This window comes from Mobula birostris, chromosome 4 (assembly GCF_030028105.1).
Source record: "Mobula birostris isolate sMobBir1 chromosome 4, sMobBir1.hap1, whole genome shotgun sequence".
NCBI lineage: Eukaryota > Metazoa > Chordata > Chondrichthyes > Myliobatiformes > Myliobatidae > Mobula > Mobula birostris.
In genome coordinates this window covers 176,760,734-176,785,611 of record NC_092373.1, presented here as the reverse complement: position 1 = coordinate 176,785,611, position 24,878 = coordinate 176,760,734, and the positions used below count along the sequence as shown (strand labels likewise).

The 24,878-nt window shown below is 42.3% G+C and overlaps 1 protein-coding gene across 2 annotated transcripts; it reads left to right on the top strand.

Moving 5' to 3' along the window:
- The first annotated feature begins 249 nt into the window (after positions 1-249).
- Positions 250-21,145, top strand: tspan36 (tetraspanin 36). 2 transcript variants are annotated; one of them, XM_072256579.1, is made up of 7 exons: positions 250-440; positions 7,777-7,968; positions 13,277-13,357; positions 14,486-14,581; positions 17,158-17,304; positions 19,508-19,591; positions 20,140-21,145. In XM_072256579.1, the coding sequence occupies exons 1-7, from the start codon at positions 381-383 to the stop codon at positions 20,227-20,229; spliced, it is 750 nt and encodes a 249-aa protein (XP_072112680.1). In that variant the 5' UTR covers positions 250-380; the 3' UTR covers positions 20,230-21,145. The 2 variants fall into 2 exon arrangements, with proteins under 2 accessions (XP_072112680.1, XP_072112681.1); XM_072256580.1 differs by having other exon boundaries at positions 255-440; positions 13,277-13,351.
- Positions 21,146-24,878: the final 3,733 nt, after the last annotated feature.

Here is a 24,878-nt window from a genome sequence, read left to right as displayed (position 1 = left end):
ACTGGAGTGACAGTATCTCGCGGTGTGACAACGAGTTTTAATGAGAAGGGTTTGACAAATAATGGTCTTCAAGAGGTAGTCTGTCATTGAGTAACGTATTTATCGAACTAAAACTCAAAGTTTGAGATCGTTTTTTTTAAATCGGAGGGAGCGAAAGAAAAGCGATGAAAATCATTGGCTCTGACGTCATTTCACAGCGGGGAGCGCTAGGACCCCGGAATGCAGTTTGCTCTCGATCAACTCGGGTTAATTAGTCATGTGCAATTTATGTCATCAAATGTGATGCGAGCGAAAGGAGAAGTGGAATAGAGATAGTGGGAGCTGTGTTAGTTTATGTTTCGGTACTAGGTACTGCTTTCGCTGAGTTACCTACAGAGACCATGGACTGTGGTGTGTTTACCTCTAAGGCCGTCCTCCTTTGCATCAGCTTTATTTTCTGGGTAAGTGTATGTGGTGAACTTTAAAATGTCTTTGTCTTAACATTACTGATGCTGCTGGTCCATTTCGCAGTTAATGGATTCTCGCAACTCGTAAGGCTTTGGAGGCTCTAACAACGGGCTAATAAGATCGTTTTTGTTTTCTTTAACAGTAAGTCTGGGTGTGTTCATTACTGGCGTTACCTCCATACGATACGGCGTTACAGCCTGCTTAAGACCCACGACATTTGCTCCTGCTTCTACTTTTATTGCATTTTCAGCCTAACTTTGTAACGACACTGTGCAATACGAAACCTACTGTAGTCATGATTATGACTCCAGGCCTACGGCAGTTCGGAATCACCCCTCCTCCCCCCCCCACTAAAAAAAACTTAACACGCCATGCCTCACAGTTCTTGGTAAAGTAAAATTTGTTAATCCATGATTTTGTAATGTAAGATATTTTAGATCAGTTTTGAAACAAAATGCCTTGGTCACTTCCTGGTGAGTGCAGATTCCAATCCCACTACCGTGCTGGATTTGCTCTGCTCGAACTGCGTGGCATGTCTTTGCGATGGGATCTTTATATACTAATACAACGACTCGTTTTCCACTATTTGAAAGCAGTTCTTAGCCTTGAATCTAGATTCTCTGAAGTTGTTCGTCCAGTTTCGAATGTGGTAAATCTCTCCTTGTCATTTAAGGAGAGAAAACGGAACTGCTTCGGCAATTAAGCAACATGCTGTAATCTTTAATTTGGAGAATGCAACGCAGCATAAAACTGCAGCAAAGAGTCGTATAGACAGATGAAAAACATTTTAATGTGGTGTTTTTAGTGGTTGTGATGACTGGATAACCCCCATATTTTGAAATGGCCTTATTTGCGGTTGACGTTAAACCTGTTGGAAGTGTGACCTGAGGATAAAGTTGTGAAAGAACAAGGTCAAACTGTCATCTGACACTTATTAATCGTTGTTCAAAGAAAAGTGGCATTCTATTGTTAGAGCCACTTGCCCTGTGTAGAACATTAATTTAAAAAAATCATGTGTTTCTTTGTCACTGTCTGAATCTTGGCGTTCTCTGCATAACAGTCTGGGAAGTACCTTCACTTGAGGTGGTAAGCTAAGAAATGTTGTTCTTGCCAGTGATCACTATATAATGAAAAGTAAAGAAATTGAAAGAACACCCTGGTGTGAACATAGGACTGTGAACTTGGATCAGCACACAGACCACGTAAATCCCCGACTTTACCCAGGGCCGTTCAACAGCCGGAAGTCTGCTTTCCAAGAGCAATGCATATTCTCTTGGCTTGATTACTATAGCGCCAATAAATGGGTGGCCTGCCTTCCTAATGCAGAACAACAAACTTTCTTTCTACAATGGTCTAGTTTTAACTTGGAGAAATTACATATACTTGAGGTTGAGTTAGTTTGCAGATTGCCTTGTCCTTCAAAGATTTGTGGAAAATTATCCTAACATGAATTTGAAGTGTTTTTTTTCCCTTTGGTTTGCAGGTAGGGTTAAATGGGAATCTCAGGAAGAATTCAATCATTTGAGTGCTGTCCAATTTGCTGGAACTTTTTTTTTTAATGACAGCAGTACACATTTAGAATTGACCAGGTTCTCAGCAGCAACTTGAAACTTGCAGGGGCCTGACTGCACTGTCCTAATGCCTGTACCTTCAATGGACTTGTATGGACAAGAGGCAGGTTCTTCAGCTCATGTCAATGCTTGTTTTTCTCATTTACCCTAATCCTATTTCCTTACAGTATGTCTGGACCCTTCTGTGCTTTCCCTAATTTAAATCCCACTAACATTGTTTGACTTCATCTCCTCTGGCAGTGAGTTCCAGATATCAACCACATCCTTTAAGAGAACTTTCCCCTTAAATTCCTAGTTTTAGATACTATTACCATGGGATTGGGACAGGATGCTGATTAATGCCTTTTTATCTCTTGTACAATTTGATGTACCTCTAGGATCACCCCTCTACTGCCATCTTCACACCAGAGAAAACAAGTCCAATCTATCCTATTATATCCCATCATTAAATAGCATCCTTCCTATAATTTTGTGACCAGAACTGCACACAATACTTAATACATTCTAATGAATGTTTTATAAAGTTACAAAAGATCTCAAATTTTGTTCTATACACTAACGTATGGAAGCTCGCTTTGTATGTCTTCACTGTCTTGGCATCGCCATTTTGAATTTATCTAAGAATGCTTAAACTGGACCACATTCCTGGCAGGGTTTTGAAGTATTAAACTATCCAGAGTTGCTTTTGACTTTTCTTCATACTAGAACAAAGTTAGGGAAATGACTAACACAAAAGATTAGACTGTTAGTTTAAAGATAACAGTACACCTGTCGGTTACTGCAGGCCCAGTCTAAAGGTGTTTCAGAACTAGCTTCCAAAAGGTGAATCAGCATTGTCCTTTCAATCAAGAATTTTACATGATTGTAGTAGCTGATCTCACTTTAACCAATAGTTTATCAAGACCTTGAATGTCTTGATAGCAAAATCTTGTTAAAACTAGTGTGAAATTCAAGAATGTTGACTGCACCTCAAGGGGTTGAAGAATACAACATTATAGCAGCTGGGTTTTGCACTTGCAGTGTGGTTTATTATTCAAGGCTTTGCTTGTAAGAGGAAATGCATAATACCAAAACCAAATACTTCTCCAGATGGGTCACTGACCAATTAAACGTACTTGCCTGAGCTTCTCTAGCATGCACTTGACTATGCATATTGCATGCGTTTGACTGCAGCTCGGTTGTCAATCGTTGTTTGTAATGGCCACAATGATGTGGAAAATGACATGATAAATGCCCAAGTGCAATTGGATTGGGTTGACTGTGCAATTACTATAGAGTTAGCTGATACAGAAGTGGCCAAAAGGGAGTGACGGGAAAAGATGAGGCAGTCAGGGCTAGACCAGTTACAACTAAAGGGACAATGGTACTCAATATATTCTGGGATACTAGTTAACTGGCGGTTATAACTGAGCCAAGATAGGGGAATTGTAACTTTATGGCTGATGAATACTTGAACAGAGACATTGTTGTAATCACACAGTTATGGCCAGAAACCACTTAATCTGACAAAAGAGTAATCCTGCTTTTCCTTGGAGGCAGTCATGCCATAGCTGAACTCTGATGCCTCTGCAAATTGGAAGTGGTGCTTCATTCAGAGCTACTCAATGTGCCATAATTAGCAAAATTGGTTTGTAAAAGCAAATTATGCAGTTGTATATGAGACTAGGGTGGTTTCAGAATTAGCCGTTCTAAGTCTATTCCAGTTGATATTGTGCTTGGATCTAATTTGCAAGCACATGGTGAATCTGACCCACTAAGTGTAACAATGGTGTACTCCATTCTATGATACGATTTTTGTCTATCTTGGTTTGAGGGGGAGTAGGGGTACAGGTATCAGGTGACTACTTTGCAGCTACTTCAGCTCGGCCTGAAAGGGTGATGTTGTTCTTCCAGTTGCCTTGTGAATTCTGCATTGTACTCTGGCAGCTTCAAGTGTTCAACAGAACCCGTGTGACGATTGAACAGCTCCCAGGACTTCAGAGGACCTTTTATTGGAAGCAGTTAAATTCAGTTTTCAGAATAAGTCAGTTTTGATTGAAAAGTCATCAGCCTGTGGTAGTAACTGCATCCTTCAGATGCCAGCTGATCTGCTGGGGGCACTTGTTTATTCTAAACCTCCCTGCAACTGTCTGTAACTCAACGGTTCTGACACTTGTTTCTTTAGCCCTTCTATATGCATTTCCCAGACAAGTTGGCTAGAATTGCCAAACGACTTGACACTTGGTTGCCAAGGCCCTAAGACATCGGAGCAGAATTCAGCCATTTAGCTCCACCATTCTATCGTGGCTGATTTGTTATCCCTGTCAACCCCGTTTTCCTGCTTCCCCCTGTAACCTTTGGTGCCCTCACTAATCAGAACCTATCAACCTATACTTTAAATATACCCAGTGACTTGGTCTCCACAATGAATTCCATTGACTCACCACCCTCTGGCTAAAGAAATTCCTCCTCTTCTGTTCTAGAGAGATGTTGTAGTATTGAGGCTGTGCGCTCTTACCCTAGACTCACACCACACCACCTCGATCTAGGACCCTCAATTTTTGAAAGGTTTCAATGAGATCCCCCTTATTCTTCCAGTTGGTATGGCTAGCTGCCAATAAACAGTGGTGATTGAGGATTGGTGTGGGTATTCCCCATATGGACTGTTTTTTTAAGAAAAAACCTTGTGGTATCCCAGTGGTGATGGAATTTATTGGTTAACTTAAGCTCGATTATCTACTCTTTTCCTTGTCTCTGTTCACTCCCCCACTCCCCCCCCAACTGCATCACCTCACCCAGCTTGGGTGGGATTGTCCACTAGTGTGCAGTGAATGCAGTAGCTTGTGCCAGTCATTCTTGTCATGTTGAGTGTTCCAATAATGTTTCACACCACAACATGCAATTATGTTGTTTTCTAAACTCCTGTAGCAGAACTAAAATACAATTAATGCAGGTCATGCAGTCAAAAAGGTGCACTACAATAATACGTCAAGCTTGCATTAACAACATCAGGGAGCCTCTCACATCAGCCAAGGTGGCCAAGACTGCAGCTTTCCAAGTTGTGATACCCAATGCTGAAATTGTATAACTTCAGATATCAAATAGTGCAATATTTAGTTGGGTAGGTGGGGCAAGGCAGCCTGCCTAGGAGAAGGAAAACTCTGATTCTCAAACCTCCGCTGCCTTGCGGCCATACCCACCCATTGAAAAGGTTTCGGGAGTAAACCCCGAGGAAGAAATCTAGAGCTGGGGTTCCTAAGGCAGTTTGATGTTGCTTACAACTTCACTCTGGCAACCTCTGCGACGACACTGGTGCCAAGCTGTATTGGCGCTTGCCCTTTCCTTGGACTGCATCAGTGACATGGAGAGGGGGAACCCACTGCATGGGCAACAGCCGGTTCTTCAAATCTCTACAGGGCAAGCCTGGGCGGGAAGAGAGTTCACCAATGGTCCCCTGGGATGGATTGGCTGCCTACTAATAGTCTTGCATATATTTAAAACAAAGTTGAGAACACACACTGGAGGAGCTCAGCAGGTTGGGGAGTATTTATGGAAATGAATAAACAAAGCTAGGCATGTCAGTCACCAAGTTAAATCAATCAACACGACATAAAATATGAATGGACAGATTCCTGAAACAGTCACCCACACCCAGATCTTGGTGTTGAAATTAGCAAGGATCTTAACTGGGCATGCCACATCAATCAGATTACAGCCAAAGCAAATAAAATGCTGGGTATCCTGAGTAGAAACCTCCACTCGTAGTAAATCCGTCAAGGACATGGCATACAAGACACCCGTCCGTCCAAAGCTTGAGTATTGTGCGGCCATACAGGATCCCCATCAAGCTAACAATAAGAGTTCCATCGAAAAAATCCAACGCCGTGCTGCTCACTGTGTGTTAAATGATTACAGCAGGAAATCCAGTGTCACCAACATGCTCTCTAACCTTCGATGGGAACCACTTGAAAACCGATGTATTAAACTACGGTAATTTTCATTTTCAAAGAAGTTCACAACATCACTCCATCAAACATCCAAATTCGTCACAGGGTCAGTTCAACTCGACAACAAACTGGACCTCACATATTGGAAACTCCTTCATTCAATAAGATTTGCTACCAGTACTCCCTCTACCCAAGATCAACAAGGGAGTGGAATCTTCTGCCGCCAGACCTGCGCAGTATTTCTGACAATATTTTTAAAGATCGACTCAATCAAATCGCTTTAGGGGATCTAGTCAAAAAAGCTTACTTTACAATTTAACTCCCACGCCATTCACACCGACTGCGCGTTATAATAGCCGTCCGGCAGTGCTTGCGCAGTACCAAGCAGAATAAATGATCAACATGTCACCTGTTTATTCCTCATCATAGTTGCTGCTTGACCACCTGTTGGGTTCCTCCAGCATTTTGTGTGTTGCTCTGGGTTTCCAGCATCTGAAGAATTTTTTAAAATATAGAAAACGAAGTTTTTGTACATTTGATATTGTACCTTTGATACGTCTTCATGTGCCACACACGCAGTAGCCACACATTTGCTGCACTGATCTAGAAAGCTGGTCAGTTCACGAATCTGTGACCATTTAGAAGCGGAGTAGGAAGGATTCAATACTGAGTAAAATGTTTGGCCATTGCGGAATTTGGAACTTGGTAAGAGGATGGTTGTGGTTTTGCTTGTAGAAAGTGAAAATGGCCATCATCAGCATTCCAGAGGCTGCAAAGAACATCTGAAAGCCTCACTACTTTTGGGGGGGCGGGGGGAGGGTTGGCTGGGAGTTGGATTTTGGTTTATAGTTAATGATCACAGCAAACTAGCTCTAACTCTGCCATGGACGGGCCCAGCCTGGCTGCGGAAGGAGAGCGCTGGGCAAGGGGCTTGCTCTCCCTCTGTTGTTTTTTTTATAAAGCTCAGAGCTACAGGAACTCTGGAGGCCTCGCCGCTGAGAGAGGAAGGATCTTTTGAAGTTGGGCTACACCTGGAGACTACTTGATGGACTGGCCCAGAATAGCAGATGCCAGCAGCCCATGCCCCAGTAGGGTGATGGGCTTAAGAAGTTTAAAGACTAGCTTCATTTGCCTGTATGTTACAATTCCAGTTCCATTTACTACACCTTAATCTGCGATTGTATTATTCTGACTTCAGTTCTCCTAGTTCTCATTAAGTGGATCTTCAGGCTACTTGAGTTTTTGATTAGATTTAGCCTCTGGTGTCACTGGCCACTTCAGAAACCAATTTGTAGGTTTGCTTGTCACCTTGCCAGCCTACTTTTCATCATCCAGCACCAGATTGCATTTGTAGCAGCAGACTTTTTTGTTTAGTGATACCGCACAGTGACAGGCCCTTCTAGCCCAGCGAGCCGATGTGGCCCAATTACACTAGAGGTCAATTAACCTTCAAACACACGTCTTTGGACAGCGTGAGGAAACAGCAGCACCCAGAGGAAACCTATGTGGTCACAGGGAGAACACAAACTCCATACTGCAGCAAAATTGAACCCAGATCATGAGCACTGTAAAAGTGTTGTGCTAACTGCCGTGCTGCCTTTTTAATCATTAAACTTTTCAAGTTGTGCTGCTGCAATTCAATTTCAAAGTCCACTTTAATCAAACTATTAATCTTAATTGCTTCACTTGTATTCCATCTCTGAATTTACTGGCAGTTATGGAAACGTTGCCCTAACCCTACTCTTGGATTCACTCTCAGTACCTCAGCAATAAACCAAAGTATTCTACCTCCTCATGACTTTGATTTGATTGTGTGTGTTCTTCTCTTACAGATTGCTGGAGGTGTGCTCACTTACGTAGCAGCCACCTTGCTATCAACCTACAAAGACTATGCCCACTTTTTTAAGGATCAATACACTGTGCTCCCAGCTGTTGTGATAATTGCCATAGCAGTGGTGATGTTTGTGATTGGAATCATTGGATGTTGTGCGACCCTGAAGGAGTCTCGCTGTGGACTGGGATTGGTGAGTAGCAGTTTGCTACCAGTTTGAGGTTTAACTGGTTTTAACAGTTTCTTGGAACTTGGTCAAGCTACTGACTTCTATATTTGGCAAACAGGTTACCAGGAAAATGACAAAGTAATACCCAGATTACTGCTGTGTGGCTGAGATGTTTAACAAGTCTTCCCAGGGTGGGATGGTAAAGATTCCTGTTGTAATGTTGCAGAGATAGGGGGAAAAAACTGTTACTAAGCACTTGTTACAAACACCTGTTAGGGTGCATTCTCTAGTTACCTTATAAGGTAACCGTAGCCTTCAGCCAGGAGCAGATGTCATCAGGTGGTTCCCAACCTTCACCGAGTGTTTCGACCCTTAACAATGACACTCTCCAGTTGGTGGGCTGGCAGTGGTGGCCAAATCACTGCCCATCTGCTCCTGGCTTCCAGCTCCCCTCCTCTCGCCTACTCCAAATCCAACAAGAGGCTCGTTCTGCCTCTTCCCCCATCCTACGAGCTGCTTGTTTTTTTTGCTCCTTTCATCCAGCCCCAGAGCTGACAACAATCGCCATGCTGATTTGGCACCAAATTATTAGGTTTAAAAAAAAACACTAGAAGGGAAGGTCAATGTTTTCAATTGAGACCTTGCCTCAGGATGGGGGGGGGGGGCGGGTGGAGATGGTCAGTATGATAGAAAGGAGAGGGATGTGTTGAATCTTAGATTTCGTGATCCAAAGGTTCTTCAGGTCAAGAGCAAGGCATAAAAATTGGTTGTTTACTAAGGTGCAATAAGAACGCAAGTTGTTGTCGTCCTATACTAAAAACTATTTGAGCTAGGCAAAGCAAAGACATTCCAGTGATAGATTAACCTGTTGGATAGCTCGATTCAAGTAGTATGGTACCTGCTGCAAAAACTAACAATTTTCTAGTAAAACACAGAATCAGTGATACTGCAAGTATTAGAAAATTCACTGAACAATTACATGTACATAGATCATGTAAAAATACAAGTATGTGAGAAGTTAAACTCCAAGAAAAGTAACAATTTTACACTCCAATCCAACAGGGCCTGTGGGACATCTCTCGGTGTTTGTGCTGATCATGATGCCAGTTTAAACTGTACATGGTCTTTAATCCCTCCTTTGTCTGTCTAAATGCCTTCTGAATGCTGTATCTGCCTCCACTTCTCTGCCAGCATATTCCAATACCTCTGCGTCACTCAGTGTCACTCCATTTTAGATTATGAAGACATGCAGTCCTCTTTTATTGTCATTTAGTAATGCCTCAAATTTCTTCCCTCACCACCATTCAGGGCCCCAAATAGTCCTTTCAGGTGAGGCAATTGAGTCTGGTGCTCCCAATGAGGCCTAGTCTAAATTGTGAGTCAGTTGTAAATTGGAGTCACTTTGTTGAGCACCTCCACCCCATCTGCCATAAGTGGCCTAACATTTTAATTCTGATTCCCATTTCCATATGCCAGTCTGTAGCCACCTCTTGTGCCATGATGAGGCCACCCTCAAGGTGGAGGAGCAATGCCTTGTATTGTGTCTGGGTAGACACCAGCTTGGCATGAATATCAATTTCTCCTTCTGGTTTAATAATAATTCCTCCCCCCCCCCCCCCCTTTTTTCCACTCTGGCCTCTTGTCTCTCCTCAATTGCCTGTCACCTTCCCCTGGTGCCCCTCCACCTTCCCTTTCTCCTGTGGTCCACTTTCCTCTCATCAGAGTCCTTTACCTTTCTCACACGTCTGGTTTCAATCACATTCTAACTATCATTTTCCTCTCCCCACTCCTCTATTCTGGCATCTTTCCTCCCTTCCAGTCCTGAAGAAGAGTCTCAGCCTGAAACGTCAACTGTTTGTTCATCTCCATGGATGCTGCCTGACCTGCTGAGTTTCTCCAGCATTGTGTTCCACAGCCTTGTGGGGGGGTGGGGTGGGTTTGGTTCATGGGGATGGATTTTAGGGACATTATGGGAAGTTTAGGGGTTAGATTAGGAGCAGAGCCAAGGATGGGGGGGGGTTAGGGGCAGTAAATGTAGAGTTGGGGAAAGGATCCAGAGGTGAGGGGGCAGCAATTTTCCCCACACTTACCAAGTCTAGAGGTTGGTAGCCCAAAGTTGGTGAGTCCGAAGCTGCTGTCTGGAGATCAGTGGCCTGCCCTGGAGTTTGGGTGGGGGGGGGGGGGGGTGGTGGTGTTGGAAAGCGGTTTGTTTTGTTGTCGTTGAATGTTGATTGATTTGTTCTGAACGTTGTCAACATGTTACTACGTTGGCACCAGAATGTGTGGCAGCAGTTACGAGCTGCCCCAGCACACCTTCAGATTGTTAATACAATGACACATTTTGAAACTATTAAATCTTATATTAACATTCCTTGTATCAACCTGAATCTATTCCTTTGGTGTTTGACACTCCCACCCTGGTGGAAAAGAGGCCTATAAATTTTAAACGTTTAGATGTAAGGTACAGCCAGATTCTTTGGTGCATGAGGGAGTGGTGGAAAAGAATAAACCAGGTATATGTGGGTGATAGGAGAGTGGGCCTTGATAGCAAGGGGCAGGAGGGAATAAAAAAAGTGAACCTTGAACTGGTAGTGTGAAAAGCTGATTTAATACTTGTACCATTGGGATGTAGGCTATCTAAATGGAATACGAGATTACAAACACAAAATCTGTAGATGTTGGATATCTAAGGAACACACAATGCTGGATGAACTCAGGCTAGGCAAGAATATGAATTGTTCTTGCTTGTGTTTGACCCCTCTGTAGCAGGAGAGAAGGCAGGTTGCAATGCTAGCTGCAACACCGTACAACCAGAACATTTAGATAAGAGTTCAGATGCTCTGCAGAGTGGTTGCCTTCCCGACACTTGTTCTTGCCTGTAAAGTGAGGGGGTTACATTGCAGGCACTGAATGCAATTGACCAGGCTGCAAGTGGTGAGGGAGGAGGGTGTAAGGACGAGTGTTAGATCTCCTGTTTTAAGGGATGTAGTCAGGAGGAATGAGTGGACCAGGTACACTCAGTGGGCCCTGCAGAATGGTGGTAGAGGGAAGATGCAGGTGCTGGAATCTATTGGAGATGGTACAAGTGCCAAATTTTGGATGCTGAAGTGAGGTCTGGGGACCATCTATTCTGGGAGAGGGTGCACATCATCAATTATGGCAGAGAAGATGGCACTTATCCTGACCCGTTTTTCAAAAGTCCAAGAGCAGAAAGCCATTTCTAATGGCACTAGTGAGAAGAGTATGTCCTGGCTGGTGGGGGACCTTGATGGCTTTTGGGTCACTCCAAGAGTTGTTCCTCCCTGGCCCTTCTCCCCTCAGAAACATCTAACCATGCAAATAGGGAATTATTTTATTTCATGGCAGGTTTTTGGCCAAGGCAGAGGCTTATTACAGTTCAGATGAGCTCTGATTCTTGCCATCTAATACCAATGGGAACTTGCTCAATGACCTCAACATCAGCAAAACTGAAGATCTGATTATCAACAGGAGGAAGAAACTGGAGGTCAACGAGCCAGGTCTTATTGCGGGGTGGGGGGGTAGATTAGAAGTGGGGAGAGTCAGTAGCTTTAAATTCCTTTGGCATTATCATATTAAAATCTGACCTGAGATCAGTACATAAATGCCATCGCAATGGTGCAGAGATGCCTCTTTCTTAGTTTGTGTGGATTTGACATCTCGCCAAAAGTCATTGACAAACTTCAAAGGATGCATAGCAGGGAGCATCCTAACTGGTTGCATCAGCCTGGTATGGAAACACCAATACCCAGGAACAGAAAAGAGACTACCCAGCTCAGTCCATCACAGGTAAAGCCCTCCCCACCATTAAGCATATTTACATGGAATGCTACTATAAGAAAGCAGCATCCATCATCAAAGACCCCCCACAACCATCCAGGCCATTGCATAGGAGGTGCAGAGCCTTGGGTTCCTGGTTCAGGGATAGTTATTACCCTACAACGATCAGGGTCCTGAACCAGCGTGGATAACTTCACTCACCCCTTTCCTGAACTGATTCTACAACTTGTCACTTTTTATTTGCACAAATTGTTGCCTTTTGCGTATTGGTTGTTTGTCACTCTCTTCATATATAGGATTTTGTAAATCCTATTTTTTAGTTTCCCTGTAAATGCCTGTAGGATAACGAATCTCAAAGCAGTATTTAGTAAAACATGCTTATTTTAATTTATTTTGAACTTGCTTTGAGCTACTGGTCATCTGACCCTGCTGTGTTTTTTTTTAAGAATCACTCACTCCAATAGGCTTGGTGGGAAGATTTAATTTCCAAGACTTTATGTTGGAGCCATAACACTCTTTAAGGTGGGAGTGTGGGCCTACCTTGCTGTTGTAAGGGAATTGTATGTACGTTGAAGATTTGGATCAATGTGGGAGAAAGAACACTCCAATGTTGCTGCAGGGTATTTTAGAATATATAAAAACATGTAAAGATGTGCACAGCACCAAGTCTAAAACAATGAAACAGTCCCATGCCCTTCTAAGGGATTAACAAAACAAGGTCTAAAATAGTATAGAATAACTGATAACTTAGCAGGCCTCGTGCTCTTCTGCACATTGAAGACACCAATTTACGATGACTGGCCTGGAGAACTGGTTCTTGGCACCGATTACCATTCTGGTCCGAGGACTGGAGTCCGGCGAGCTTGCTGACTGTTCACACTTGTATAATCAAGAAAGCCGGTTGTGCTTTTTTAAATCTTGGCACATAATTCTGAAATAACTAGTTCTTAATAGATGTATAGGGAGGAATTTTCACTTACACTGAACTAGTCTCACTTGTTTCTGAATATCTTGAGAGTCAGGACTTTGCCAACTGAAACAGTTTTGCTGATCCTTGAAAAAGAGAAGTTATGACATTCCTTAATGTCTTGCATCTGTATACTTTAAGGTCTCATGAACTTCATGAGTCAAGATCTTGTTTTACTCATCTTTTAACGAATAGGCTTGTTCACTATGAATACTGAGCAGACAGCCCATTCCAAGTTTTTTTTGGAAAAAAAAATCTGTTCACAACCCTCTTTATAGCTGTTCCCTGTGGAAATGCCAAAAGGTAGATTAAAAACTTTGCCATTGTAACTCCATTTCTATTGCCAGTTGCTTGTGGCCACTTGCAAATGTTGGGTTGTAATGCCTTGCCATTCAAGAGGTAGCTAACTGAGGTGCAGGGTTTTTAGATTATCAATTAATTCGCCAAAATGTACTTCGGAGAGGTGCCTTTCTCCCTATCTTTAGCATGGATGCTTGTTTCCACTTGTTTGAAAGTGCTGAGCAAAAGTTATAATGAAGATTACTAAACTGTGGTTATTCTTCTTAGTTTCTGTTCATCCTCCTGGTCATCTTTGCTGCAGAGGTGTCGGTCTTTGTCCTGGGATTCATCTACAGGAAACAGGTACAAGTAAGAGCAAATGTAACCAAATCACTGCCAAATGAAAACTATTCAGTTATGAGGCATAGTGAATCGCCTCATGTCTAGAACTGGTGGAATACTGCAGTGAATACTGGGGTTTGTTAGGGGTAAGGAGCAGAGTTAACAATTTCTGTATCAAATTTTTGGGTGAATTAGTGTTTCAAACTTAATGCAAACGAAGTTGAAATTGAAGACAGGAGCTAGGTAGGTGAGAAGCTGGCAGATTTGGTCAGGAGTTGGGAGGAACGAGCAGGTTTATTAGGAATGACAGAAATGCACCCTTACGGTGAGATGTGTGCAAAGATCCTTGTACACAACTCACAGCCAGCAAGTGAGTGCAGTACGTAATTTGGCAAATGGAACACTGGTCTTGACTGATTTTTGTATTGCAATTTTATAGGGCCGTGGTGATTCTGCACCTGGGAAAGGGTATATGGTTTTTAGTCGAGGCTATACTTGGAAGAAGGGCAGTGCAGGTTTATTATGCAAGGGAAGATTGAGCAGAGTAGGCCTGCATTCTCAATATTTAGGAGAATAGGAGCTTTTAAAAACTGTTGTAGGGATTAGCAGGATGTTTTTCCCCCTAGCTGAAGAGTTTGAAACTAGTGGTTGGTATCAGAATTGGGGTGGTGAGGATCAGTGGGTGAGAAACTCTTGGAGAGCTGTGGAGGTGTAATAAGTGCATTCAGACAGAAGGATGACTCCCAGATATTGAGGGAATTGATGACTATGGGGATAATGCTAAGGCGGCAGATAATGCCTTTGAAATGAAATGGGTTTGATGGGTCAAATGGCAAGCGGCTAATGTTCTGTGTATTTAAAGAGGAGTCTTGCAATAGTAACAGAGGATTTTTGTAATAGTCAAGGGCACAGAAGAAAACTGATGTAATTAAACTGTTGTACTGATAAGTACAAAACGTATTCTGCCAAGAATATAAAATGTCTTGTTTTAACCATTCAGTCACTTTAATTTCCCAAGAAGGTCAATATGGAATAATACTATGGTGAAAGACTTCCTGTGCTCCAGTTGTTTGTATATGGAAAGAGTGGGGTGATTCAGCTTGCACCCCTCCTCCCCCACTGGAGATGGGAGATTAATTGACTTTCTTCTTGCAGGTCCATGAAAGTGTGCAGAAGTCCATGTCTTTCACCTTTGGGAAGTATAATGGGAAAAATATAGAAAGCGGGACCGTGGACACCTTGCAGATGCAGGTAATGTGGAATTCTACAATTAAAAATACAGATGACCCCCCCCCCCAACTCGCATTACAAGTTTATTAACTACAATAATTTTGCCCTGAACCCTCTTAAATCCAAAAAATTAACCTTGGCCATTTGTTTGATGCCTTTCATTTTGTGCAATCTACTCCTGTCTGCTACAAAGGCTGAGTTATCCACTGCAAATGTTTGAAGTTCAAACATGTGCACAATGGAAGCTCAAATGTTACCCTTCAAAGGACAACATACAGCATTAGATTGAGTTTCTCTCGTGAGTTCTAATCCTGCTTTGAGGGCCGGTGTAGGCACAGCAATAACTTGCTGACCTGTGAAGTTAATATTGCCAGGCATCTACAGAAGTTTGTTTTGTTCAAGCATTCAAGATTCCCCTCTGCAAACTGTTTAGAAGTTCAGTGATGTCTTTCAGGTTACTCACAGTAACTAGGATGACAAAGTTAAGCATTTCTTGAAGACGCTTGATAAATGTTGACTTGGATATAATCTGATGTTTGCTGTGTTTTTAGTTTGATTAAAGACTGAAATAAAGCTTGCAGGGAGCAAGAGGGAGAAGTCTACAACCATTTTTTTTTCCCCCAACAACATCCACAATCACGTAACCAGCGTTTTGAGCAAATGTGGCAGAGACAAGTTCTATTTGTCCTTTGATCTCCCTTCGCGTCAAGATGATGTGTGGTCACATTGCCCTTGCGTTCCTGCTCATCTTTTTCACAAGGTGTAGAAACCAGAGTGCCTGGGGTCCTGCCTGTAGATGTACTGAAGGCCTCTGATAGTTTGGCACTGTATATCTAAATGTCTGATCATGAAGAAACAATTGGTTTGATATCAACTAGCCAAGTGCAATTTGTTTAAAATCAATTTAACGTGCAAATTAAAACACAAATTTTCTTGATGGCCATTGGCTCCATTTTGATGGATAATTGACCATGGAGGGTTTGGATACATTAATTTGAGGCAGACTAGAATTTATCAGCAGGAAAGTCTGGGTGCATTATCTGATCCACAGGGTGTCAGGTACTTTTACCCGCAACACTAGAAATGAGGCATAGCTATCAGTGTGAACACCTGGCCTACTGTCAGTGTGATCAGACCATAAGAATTGGGCTTGGCTGATGTATTCACATTCAAGAGTCATTGCTGTTAAATGCAGGTACAGTGAATTCTGGTTAATTAGGATCAGTACATTTTTGGCCCAATTAAGTGGTTGCCCCAGTTAGCTGAAGTTTCGTGGAAATAGTTAAAAAGACAAACTACAATGTAACTGAGCAACAAATGATGTACTTAAATGAAATGCAGAACAACTCGGAACACTACCAATGTTCCTGGTAGCCACCCGTGGTATCCAACGATGACAGGAAACCTGAAGCGGAGATGCCATTACATGGGCAGGTCCACTCTCAACCTCAGTCTGGGCCCAGTGGTACAAATAGATGACACAACTGGTCTCTTCTCTGGTTGCAGTGGATGATCACGACTGCTTGTGTGCCTTGTCATGCCTTTTGCTCTCCAGGTACAGTACTGTAAAATCTTGGGCACATCTATATAGCTAGGGTGCCTAGACTTTTGCATGGTTCTGTAGTAACTTTGTGTTGTACTGTACTGCTGCTGCAGGAAAAAAATCGTGTGAGTGATAAAGCTAATTCTGATGTGGGTCTCTACTGTGGACTGAAAGTGGGAAGGGGGCAGAGAGAGGTTAAATCATAGTGGGGGTGGGGGAGGAAGGGCAGCACCAGAGGGACATTCTGTAATGATCAATAAACTGATTTTTTTGGGAATCAAGTGACCTTGCCTGGTGTCTTGGGGCTTGGTGCACCCATGCCAACCCCACCCTGGTAGTCTGCCACCTGCCATTCCTAACCTCTTCTGCCAGGACAGGTATGTCCCTACCTCACCGGGGTATGAGACTTGCTGTTGCTCTCACCTGGTTTTTCTGCCCATCAAAGCAGTGTTCCAGGGTGTAGCTGCTGTCGCATGCAAAGAGCTACTTGGTGCCACAGGCGAGAGCTGAGTGTCCAGTGGGGACTGAAGGAATTTAAGATGATTGTCAATACCTTACTACTTACTTCCTAACTTGAAGTGATAGTTTAATTTTCAATTCCAGCCATTTCTGGCATCTCAAAGTCTGAATGCTTGAAACTACAGTGAACAAGATAGTTCTGAATTATCTAACTGCTTATGTCTCACCAACTATCAGTGACAAAAAATCTCACCTTTTTGAATAAAAATGGATGCTATTTAAAAACAGTTCACTCTCAGCACGGTGTGGTGTCTATTGGGCCCCATGATATGGATACAACTGAGTTAGGAAATGTTTCGCAACAGTTTCCTGCCCCAGTTAAGTGGCATGGTGTCTCAGATAAACAAAGGAAATCCTGGCTGTTTTCAGGATTGGTTTTCATTCTTTAAGAGTTGTCCCACATAAGTGGCTCCCCAGATTAACTGATGACTCAATTAACTGGAATCTGCTGTTTAAATTTTGAAACACTTGCTCTGACTCTGAATGCATTAAGAATAAAATTGCTCCTAATGGTTTCAATGTATTTGTCCTTCAGATGCATTGCTGTGGAGTTTGGAACTATACCTACTGGGAACACACTGCATGGTTCAAAAAGAACAACACTGTGCCCCTCAGCTGCTGCAAGACTGGATTCTCTAACTGCACAGGCAGCCTGAGTGACCTTGAGCTACTCAATACTGCAGTAGGTTGCAAACTTCCAGCATCAACTTCCTCCCACCAGGACTGGTTGCAACAGTTTGAGCATACAAATATGTTTATGCAACACACATCAAAGTTGCTGGTAAATGCAGCAGGCCAGGCAGCATCTCTAGGAAGAGGTACAGTCGACGTTTCAGGACGAGACCATTCGTCCTGAAACGTCGACTGTACCTCTTCCTAGAGATGCTGCCTGGCCTGCTGCGTTCACCAGCAACTTTGATGTGTGTTGCTTGAATTTCCAGCATCTGCAGAATTCCTCTTGTTTGCATTTTTAAATATGTTTATGGTTTTCTTTTTAAATAGAATGAGTGAAATGGTTTTGGAGAGTTTGAGAACAGCTTAAAACCTGATTTCAACCAAAGCAGATAGACTTTTTAAAAAAAAAAAAAATTGCTATGTAATTTGAATCTGCCCAATTTGAAGAATCAAATGCCTTATGAAATCCTGCTTCTCCTTTGCTGTCCATTGTACTGATTTTATTTTCAAACAAGTATTACAATCTATGACTTCCCAATCCTTTCTAGTTCCAAGTAACACATCTGAGTATTATCTTAAGGTGCCTTGCTGTCATTGCTAGATCTAACATTGGTGTGAAGGTGTGCTATTGGGGAAAACCACCTGAACTAGCTACGTTATTTTGGAACCAGAGTGCCCATGTATCATTGAAGGGGCTTGTCTCCCTCTCAAAGTAGGAAACCTCTATATTTCATACCTTGTGCCTATGGGTAACCTACCAGACTATTAATGAGAAATGGAGTCAGTAAGCTGTGTCTCTTCATCCTCATGCGTGCTACAGCATTTGATAATATCACAGCTTATCTTTAATTTTAGCAACACCTTTCTATACTTGCCCCATAGTGCTGATTTCTATCTGGAAAATCTTATCTGTCTTAAATGACTGATCACTGGTTCTGATTAACCCCGTGAGGCATCCACCTTCCTTTGTCTAGTCTGATCAGCCATGTGTACACTGAAGTTTGCCTCATTCTCAAGCATAGACCCAGTATACCTGATCTTGTAGGATGCCCTGCCTATCCAGGAATTCATCTGATGAACCTTCTTTCCCTCTATGTAGGAACAATTTGCTTAAAATGGGGAGTTCAGATCTGTTCACACCACCAGATGTGGGCTTACCAGGTCTTGATAACTGGAGCAAGATATCTTTTGTACTCAGATTTTGTAACAGATAATTGCCTTTCCAGTTGCATGCTGTACTTGTATGCCCAGTGATTTGATGACACCTGTGTGTCTGAACACTAAAACTATACCAATTACATACCATTTCTAGTAGTTTTTAATTTGTATATACACTGTGTGTGTGTGTATATACACACACACACACACACACACACACACACACACACACACACACACACACACACACAATGTATATAAATAAAATTATAGGAAGACTTTAAGTTTTACCCATTTGGTGATCTATGTCCTTATCCATGGACCTAGTGTCAGGCCCTAGAATCTTGGTCATACTCTTCACAACCCACTGCTACCAGCTTAACCTTGAATGGGAGGGATCATCTAATGCAAAGATTTTAGGTAGACCCAGAACAATCTGTTACTAGAGCTAAACGTAAAATTAATCCACAAATAGTAGAAATCTAAAATTGGAACTAAATTCTCAACATTATTCTCAGTAGTTCTTTTGGGGGGGGTGGGGGGGAAGGTCTGCACACTTAAAAGTGGACATGTTTTGAGGTCTTTCAGTAAGTTTGTTTTAGTGTGCATTGGCTATTTTAATTTGACAAAACTGCCTTGTAACATTATTTTATAAGTGTACAAATTTAAAAGATAGAAACCTGTCCAGAAGACTAAGGTCGGGAGGTGATTGGTATTGTGAGATTCAGGAAATGTTTTTAAAGTGAGTGAACTGGCAGATGGTTAACAGGAATAAGGGAACTTCATTGTGGAGGCATTTTTGTGCAATTCAGTGGTTCATTGTGCCAAATATTCATGGTGTTCCAATGGAGAACGGGCATTGAGGACAGCAGAAGGAAATATGGGATGTTTTCAAATAACTAACTGGGGCTTGAGACATTCTAAAGTTGGAGGTGACCTAACAGGAATAAGGCTATTTTTTTCAGTTAGATGGCATGCTTTTCTTGGGGGCGGGGGGCAGGAGACACACTTCTGTTCTTTGGGTTCATTAACTGTCTTCATTTTCCCCCTAGGGATGTGAGTCCAAGTTGGAGCAGGGTTTGGAATCTATTCTGAGCTATGCTGTGCTGATCGTCCTAATTTTTGCCATTATTCAGGTGATTTATTTATTTTTTTAATAAACCTACAATGGTATTCTAAAGAGAAACCTAGAATTGTAAGATGGACTTGTAAGCACAAATGCACAATTCCTGGGGATCCAGTATTGGTCAAATCAGGATACTCATTATGCTTCTCAAAGACTTTAGCTATTTTGCCCCACATGAGTCCAGCTGACTTGGTGCAATTGCATTTCACATTCTAAATTTTCCCTGCAGTTTATTCTTCCTTTAACTTGTTTTCCACGTTCTGAACTCTTCCCCCACTCCACCGCTTGGCCACATGCTATAGATGACCATAACCAATGCCTCTTTAGGATCAGGAGGAAACCAGAACACCAAGGAAGCCTTGTGTAGTTACAAAGAGTGCCTGCAAACTCCACACAAATGTCATTCTCTGGAGCAGTGATGCTGCAGCTCCACTGTGCATGCAATTTGCAACTACTGGACTCAATGGTTAGTCGTTCTAATCCTGGCCTGTGCATGCTGGTAAACAAGATTCAACTTCTACAGAAGTATATTAAATCACTATTTTCTTCCCATTCCAGTTTTTTGGCATGATCAGCATCTGCGTGCTCGCCTGCAGACAACGAGATACAGGCTACGAGCCAATCTCATCCAGTGGAACATATGCATAAAGAAAAACCAAGCCATAAAGACTTGTGAAGTACTGCACTTAACAAGCAGAAGAATGTCTAGATGCACCAGTTTAGTTCTGACCTTGTGTAAAATGAGAATTGGTACAAAGCATTTTAAACTATTCGCAGCTAATCTGAAACTAAATTCAGTGCCGAACGTGATTAATTTTACGTCTCCCCTTTGTGCTTGTTTGCTGTTGGAAGAAGTAGTATTACAAGCAAAGTGAAACGGTGGGGAGAAATTGCATTGGAAAAGGCGAAACCTCTGAATTTAACCACTAACCAGATGTTTTTACTTTTCATTTTGCTTCCAGTTAATTTTGGGTGTGGGGGGGGGGAAATGGTGTTTGGTTCAAAAAGGACCCTAATCCAAGGAATTATGTTTGTTTTTTGTATTTACTGTTTTAAGACTACTGTGACCACCTGCACTTGTTTGCCTATTCTACTGTTTTTGTCAAATATCCAGATAAATCCACATTGCTGTGACTGAAATGTGCAATAATCAGCAAGTATGCGGGCAATTAACTACTCATGGGTGAAGGGTAAATTGTTGCACTTGATGAAAGACAAAACTGTTTCCAATTTTTGTAGCTAAATTGGTCAATCTGATTTGCCTACAAGTATATTTGGGTTTGGAATCTTAATTAAAGTACTTGTGTATCTCTCATCTTCAGGAAATCAGTGTTTTTGATTTCTTCCCCCCCCTCCCCCCACCCATTGATCCTGGTGACTAAAGTTTTTCTAGTCTTACTTTTAATTACAATTTCTGGAGTTAGTGTTTGTTCAATTATCAGTCCTGGCTATGAATCTGTTGCTGGGAGACTTGGCTTTCTGCCTGGTTTTAATGCTCACATGGACATGTAAAATGCAACTTGTTAATCAAAAAAAAAATAAATGCATTCTTTGCAGAAGCTAAGATCTAATTTTGTTGACCTTTCCTTTGGAGTTTTGTTTTTGTAATATTCAACTTGTCTAAAACATTGCTGGAAAAGTGCCTGGGAAGTTGGGTACAATAATGACATTTAATTGACTTCAAGATATCAATCATGTGCAGCCAGGAGAGATTTGATTTGGCATGTTCAGAGCAGATAATGTGGGCTGAAGTCTGTCCTGCACCATTTCATAAGTAGCCTTAAAAGAATCTGACTTGGGATGTTATCTTTTTCTAGTTGGTTACATAGATAAAAATCCTTTAGTCCAGTCTGAAGCTTTCACTGGTTTTAGCTAGTGTTAGTTTGTAGTTATTTCCAGAACTTAAAACGTGCAATTTCTCATGCATCACTGGCTTGTCCTGGAGATGGTTCTGTAGAGAGTGTGATGGAATTTGTAAACTTTAAATGATTGTATCCATGAATTGCCAGGTATCTTTCTTGGCAACTTTAATTTCTGGATGCTGGTGATTAAGACCATAAGGCATAGGAGCAGAATTAGGCCATCTGGCCCAGCAAGTCTGCTCTGCCATTCAATCATGGCTGATCCTTTTTTAATATTTCCTTCCCAACCCCAGTTCCTGGCTTTCTCCTTGTAACCTTTGATGCCATATTCAATCAAGAACCTTTCAATCTCTGCCTTAAATACACCCAACAACCTCGGTGTTAAATGCATTCAAATGTAGCTTGAATGTGGGGTAAATTGTAATCCAAGTGCAAGGCATTTAAAAATGTGCAGATTTTTCCATGATTCTTTCACCTCATTTAAACAGGACAGGAACTACATTTAAATAGTTGCAAGTCACATCTACCTTTTGCAGATGGGATTATTATCTTTGGTCTGAAATTCTAAGATGGTCATTATCAATAAATTGCAGATATTAATCACTTTCAGATGGAGGTATGGAGTTGGTCGTGTGGGCACATGGCCAGGTGGTTAAGGCATTGGACTAGCGACCTGAAGGTCATGAGTTTGAGCCCCAGCCGAGGGAACGTATTGTGTCCTTGAGCAAGGCACTTAATCACATTGCTCTGCGACGACACTGGTGCCAAGCTGTATGGGTCCTAATGCCCTTCCCTTGGACAACATTGGTGTCGTGGAGAGGGGAGACTTGCAGCATAGGCAACTGCTGGTCTTCCATACAACCTTGCCCAGGCCTGTGCCCTGGAGAGTGAAGACTTTCCAGGTGCAGATCCATGGTCTCGCAAGACTAACGGATGCCTTTTTTTGAAAAATGGAGTCGGTCAAATTTTGTATGAACAGAGTGCATCAAGTATGACTGAACTATCAGCAGATGAGGTCCACCCTACACTGGGTAAAAGATGGTGTTCCAAATAAAGAGAAAATTGTACTTTTACAAACTTGTACATTGATACAGAAGACTCCGAGTGGAATTCTGGGCTCTAATAGCCTTTGTCCCATTCCTTCAAGCTATGTATGAAGGATTGCTATTGCCAAGAAGAGTGAACTTGCTTGGCTTGACAATTTTGTTAAATTTGATGCTGCATAAACTAGTGCATTCAAGGCTGTTAGATTAAGATGACGTGCCCAATGTAGATGCAGGGTTAAATTGGCTGCAAATTGAGATGAAACATGAATTGGATCCACAAAGCAATATCCCCTTGGATCCCATGCCTCCTTACTTTCTCAGTAAGCCTTGCATGGGGTACCTTATCATATGCCTTGCTGAAATCCATATACACTACATCTACTGTTCTACCTTTATCAATGTGTTTAGTCACATCCTCAAAGTTCAATTAGGCTTGTAAGGCATGCCCTACCTTTGACTAAGCCATGCTTACTATTCCTAATCATATTTATCTCCAAATGTTCATAAATCCTGCCTTTCAGGATCTTTTCCATCAACTTACCAACCACTGAAATAAGACTCACTGGTCTATAATTACCTGGGCTATCTCTACACCCTTTCTAGAATAAGGGAACAACATCCACAACCCTCCAATCCTCTGGAACACCTCCCATCCCCATTGATGATGCAAAGGTCATCACCAGAGGCTCAGCAATCTCCTCCCTCACCTCCCATAGTAGCCTGGAGTACATCTCGTCTGTGCCTGGTGACCTGTCCAACTTGATGCTTTCGAAAAGCTCCAGCAGGTTTACACTGCCCCTCCCAGTCCTGCCCCCTCCCTCCCTCCCTCCCTCCCTCTCCAGTGTCCCATCACCTGTCAAACGGTGAAAGGCCTCGAAAGAGTGGATGTGGGAGATGCTTCCTATGGAGGGAGAGTCTTGGACCAGGGAACACAGCCTCAGAACAGAGGTGGAGGAGTGTCTTCTTAGAAAGGAGGAGAGGAGGAATTTCTTTAGCCAGAGAGTGGTGAATCTGTGGAATTTGCTCCACAGGTGGCTGTGGAGGCCAAGTCATTGGGTATATTTAAAGCAGATGCTGATAGATCCTTGATTGGTCAGGGCATGAAGCAATAAGGGGAGAAGGTAGGAGATTACGGCTGAGAGGGAAAATGGATCAGCCATGATGAAATGGCAGAGCAGACTTGATGGGCCAAATGGCCTAATTCTGATCTGCATCATATGGTCTTAACCACATCCTCTTCCTTAATATCTACGTGCTCAAACTTTTCAGTCTGCTGTAAGTCATCCCTACAATGGCCAAGATCCTTTTCTGTAGTGAATACTGAAGCAAAGTACTCATTAAGTGTGTGTGCCCTTAACTCCTGGTGGAGTTGTTGGGGTGCCATCGTGACAAGCTGTTTTTTTTGGTATGCTCATTGTACAGCATGTCTTGGGCATCTGAAACCTGGCAGAGCCCATCCTTCTCCAGGTTTTTTTTTGAGATCAAGTTGTTAGCTCGACACTCAGCCTAGGCACAGATGGAGAGTGTGCAAGGGAGCCAGCTGGATTTGAATTTGGGACCTCTCGCCCCAAAGTCCAGTGCTGATGCCACTACGCCACCAGCTGGCCTTAAGTACCTCAAATTGAAAAAGTAATGGCTTTCTATCCCAGCAGAGTGACCTGTGCACTGAAGTGTTGAAGAAACTGTTCATACAAAGAGAATGTGGTCTGATTTGTGATCTCCCATTGTGTTAATTCAACAGAATTTACAAGGTGTAATAGGCAACAAAGTTAGTTTGAGCAATAATTAGCTTTGTCACAGTCTCTGAAAAGAGTAAATATAATCATCATAAGATGAACTTGGGCTTTTACCTAGAAAATGAACAATTTTAAGGAATATGAAAAGGGATGACATTTTAAACTTTAAAACAAGAGGGGTATAAACTTGAAGAGTCTCTTTGACCCATCACATAAACATTGACTTTTCAGTCTATGATAAACCCATCTGACTCATTAGGACTCTAGTTTTTCTGTCCTGGAGACAGATACGAGATGCTGAAATCTAGAAGCTCTATCTCCCTGCTTCTGTTGTTTTACAGCTCTCCCCTCCCTCTGCCTTCACCCCTCCTAACATGAATCCATATATCATCTGCCAGGTCTTGCTCCCTCCCTTCCCTCCACCTTTTTATTACTGGTTATCTCCTTCTATGACAGTCCATGTGACAAGCCTTGTCCTCAACTCAATATGTTGACTATCCACTTCCTTTATAGATGCTACTGAGTTCCTCCAGCATTTTGTTCTATGCTTTGCCTAATTAAGTGTCTAAATGCCTCTAAACTTGCACTGTGATCTCTTTATTAGGTACACCTGTACACCTTGTTACTGCAACTATCTAATTAGCCAATCATGT